The 2,370-nt window shown below is 41.8% G+C and overlaps 1 protein-coding gene across 1 annotated transcript; it reads right to left on the bottom strand.

The window, feature by feature from the left end:
* Positions 1–445: 445 nt before the first annotated feature.
* Positions 446–883, bottom strand: LOC109558408 (histone H2B type 2-E-like). The gene has a single exon (XM_019959836.2). The coding sequence runs from the start codon at positions 881–883 to the stop codon at positions 446–448; it is 438 nt and encodes a 145-aa protein (XP_019815395.2).
* Between the last annotated feature and the right edge of the window lie 1,487 nt (positions 884–2,370).

Below are 2,370 nucleotides of genomic sequence, written 5' to 3' on the forward strand. Positions count from 1 at the left end.
TGAGGATGCATATTGTTCTTTGCCAGAAGCTCACTTTGTACTCCCTTGAATTTTTTGAATACAAGGGTGGTTGCTTGTTGAATTCTGTTGAATGAAGTGAAAGAAGTTGTTTTCCGAGCATGCTATAGAAAATATTCTTATTTCTACTATTAAGAAAGCTAATTTTTCTGCCCAACCCTACACCTCCTTTCCCCAGCCTTTGGAAGGATTGAAGCTGAGTTGCAAGAGCCATCTTGTTACCAAGAGAATCAAAGCAACCTAGAGGCTTGATGTAATTGTAATGCTAAAGTGAAAAGTGAAAGTGAAGTCGCTCAGTCGTGTCCGACTCTTAGCGACCCCGTAGACTACAGCCCACCAGGCCCTCCATCCATGGGATTTTCCAGGCAAGAGTACTGGAGTGGGGTGCCATTGCCTTCTCCATTAACAGCGGCTAGGCATATTATATTTACTTGGAGCTGGTATACTTGGTGACAGCCTTAGTGCCCTCCGACACAGAGTGCTTGGCCAGCTCCCCAGGTAGCAGCAAGCACAAGGCAGTCTGGATCTCCCTGGATGCGATAGTCGAGTGCTTGTTGTAATGCATCAGGCACGATGCCTCGCCAGCGATGCACTCAGAAATGTCATTGATGAAGGAGTTCATGATTGCCATGGCCTTGGACGAGATACTGATGTCCGGATGGACTTGCTTCAGCACCTTGTACACGTACATGGAGTAGCTCTCCTTGCAGCTGCGCTTGCGCTTCTTGGCGTCCTTCTGGGCCTTGGTCACAGCTTTTTTAGAGCCCTTTTTAGGGGAAGGAGCAGACTTAGCCGGTTCTATTAGAAAGGGAAAGTCACTCAGTAGTGTCCTACTCTTTGCAACCCCATGGACTATGCAATCCATGGAATTCTCTAGGCCAGAATACTAGAGTGGGTACCTTTGCTTTCTCCAGGAGATCTTCCCAATCCAGGGATCGAACCCAGGTCTCCCCCTTGGATTCTTTACAAGCTGAGCCACAAGGGAAGCCCAAATCACTATTATAATATATTACAATAAACTCAAGGCTTGTAAAAGTTGCTTTTAATCAGTTATTCTGTCTCATGAAGCAAATATTACTGATTTCCAAATTGTCCATACTTGTGGTGAGCGAGATATACATGGGTATTAACTAAGGGAAAGTTATGGTATCGTATACTGGTCAGAGAAAGGATGGTGCAAAAGCCCTGAGGTGTAATTTCAAGGATTAAATGAAGGTCTCAGTGAGCAGAGTTTGAAGAAGAATGAGAATGATGTGGCATTGGCTAGAAAGCTAGGCATAACTTGACAAGACATCAAACATGTCTTGTAAAGAGTAAAACAAATGCAGATGGAGGGAGATTGGTTTGAAAGATGTTGCAGGGAGTCAGGATGGTGATGCTTATGGTTGACAAGAGAACTGGCAGTGCTTATCAGTGGTTCTAACTTCTGTTTTTAATCTGAAAAACATAGCTAGTCTTAAATATAAAACCTAATTTGGGGGGACAGTTTTATTCTAAGCCAGTTAGGTGTGAGTTCTATAGTCACATGCTAATGTAAAGATAGTTACAAAAACAGAAAATTCAAGTCTATATTGCAGTTGGTTAAGAATATTTTATTCATTCTTTCAGGTAAAGAAATATTCTTGCCCAATGCCTAAAATTTGCCTAATGTCTTTTAATCACTCTCTCCACATATTTCTTGAGCATAAAATAAGAGTAGCTCTACACAGTCAGCAAAAACAAGAACGGGAGCTGACTGTGGCTCAGATCATGAACTCCTTATTGCCAAATTCAGACTGAAATTGAAGAAAGTAGGGAAAACCACTAGACCATTCAGGTACGACCTAAATCAAATCCCTTATGATTGTACAGTGGAAGTGAGAAATAGATTTAAGGGCCTAGATCTGATAGATAGAGTGCCTGAAAAACTATGGACAGAGGTTCATGACATTGTTCAGGAGACAGGGATCAAGACCATCCCCATGGAAAAGAAATGCAAAAAAGCAAAATGGCTGTCTGGGGAGGCCTTACAAATAGCTATGAAAAGAAGAGAAGCAAAAAGCAAAGGAGAAAAGGAAACATATAAGCATCTGAATGCAGAGTTCCAAAGAATAGCAAGAAGAGATAAGAAAGCCTTCCTCAGCGATCAATGCAAAGAGGAAAACATCAGAATGGGAAAGACTAGAGATCTCTTCAAGAGAATTAGAGATACCAAGGGAACATTTTATGCAAAGATGGGCTCGAGAAGGCAGAGAAATGGTACGGATCTAACAGAAGCAAAAGATATTAAGAAGAGGTGGCAAGAATACACACAAAAACTGTACAAAAAAGATCTTCATGACCAAGATAATCATGATGGTGTGATCACTGACC

The sequence above is a fragment of the Bos indicus genome, chromosome 5, assembly GCF_029378745.1.
Source record: "Bos indicus isolate NIAB-ARS_2022 breed Sahiwal x Tharparkar chromosome 5, NIAB-ARS_B.indTharparkar_mat_pri_1.0, whole genome shotgun sequence".
Taxonomy (NCBI): domain Eukaryota; kingdom Metazoa; phylum Chordata; class Mammalia; order Artiodactyla; family Bovidae; genus Bos; species Bos indicus.

What these genes read in the sequence shown, in the direction of transcription:
- LOC109558408 (XM_019959836.2), bottom strand. Translation starts at nt 883, where the DNA reads ATGGATTGCATAGTCCATGGGGTTGCAAAGAGTAGGACACTACTGAGT.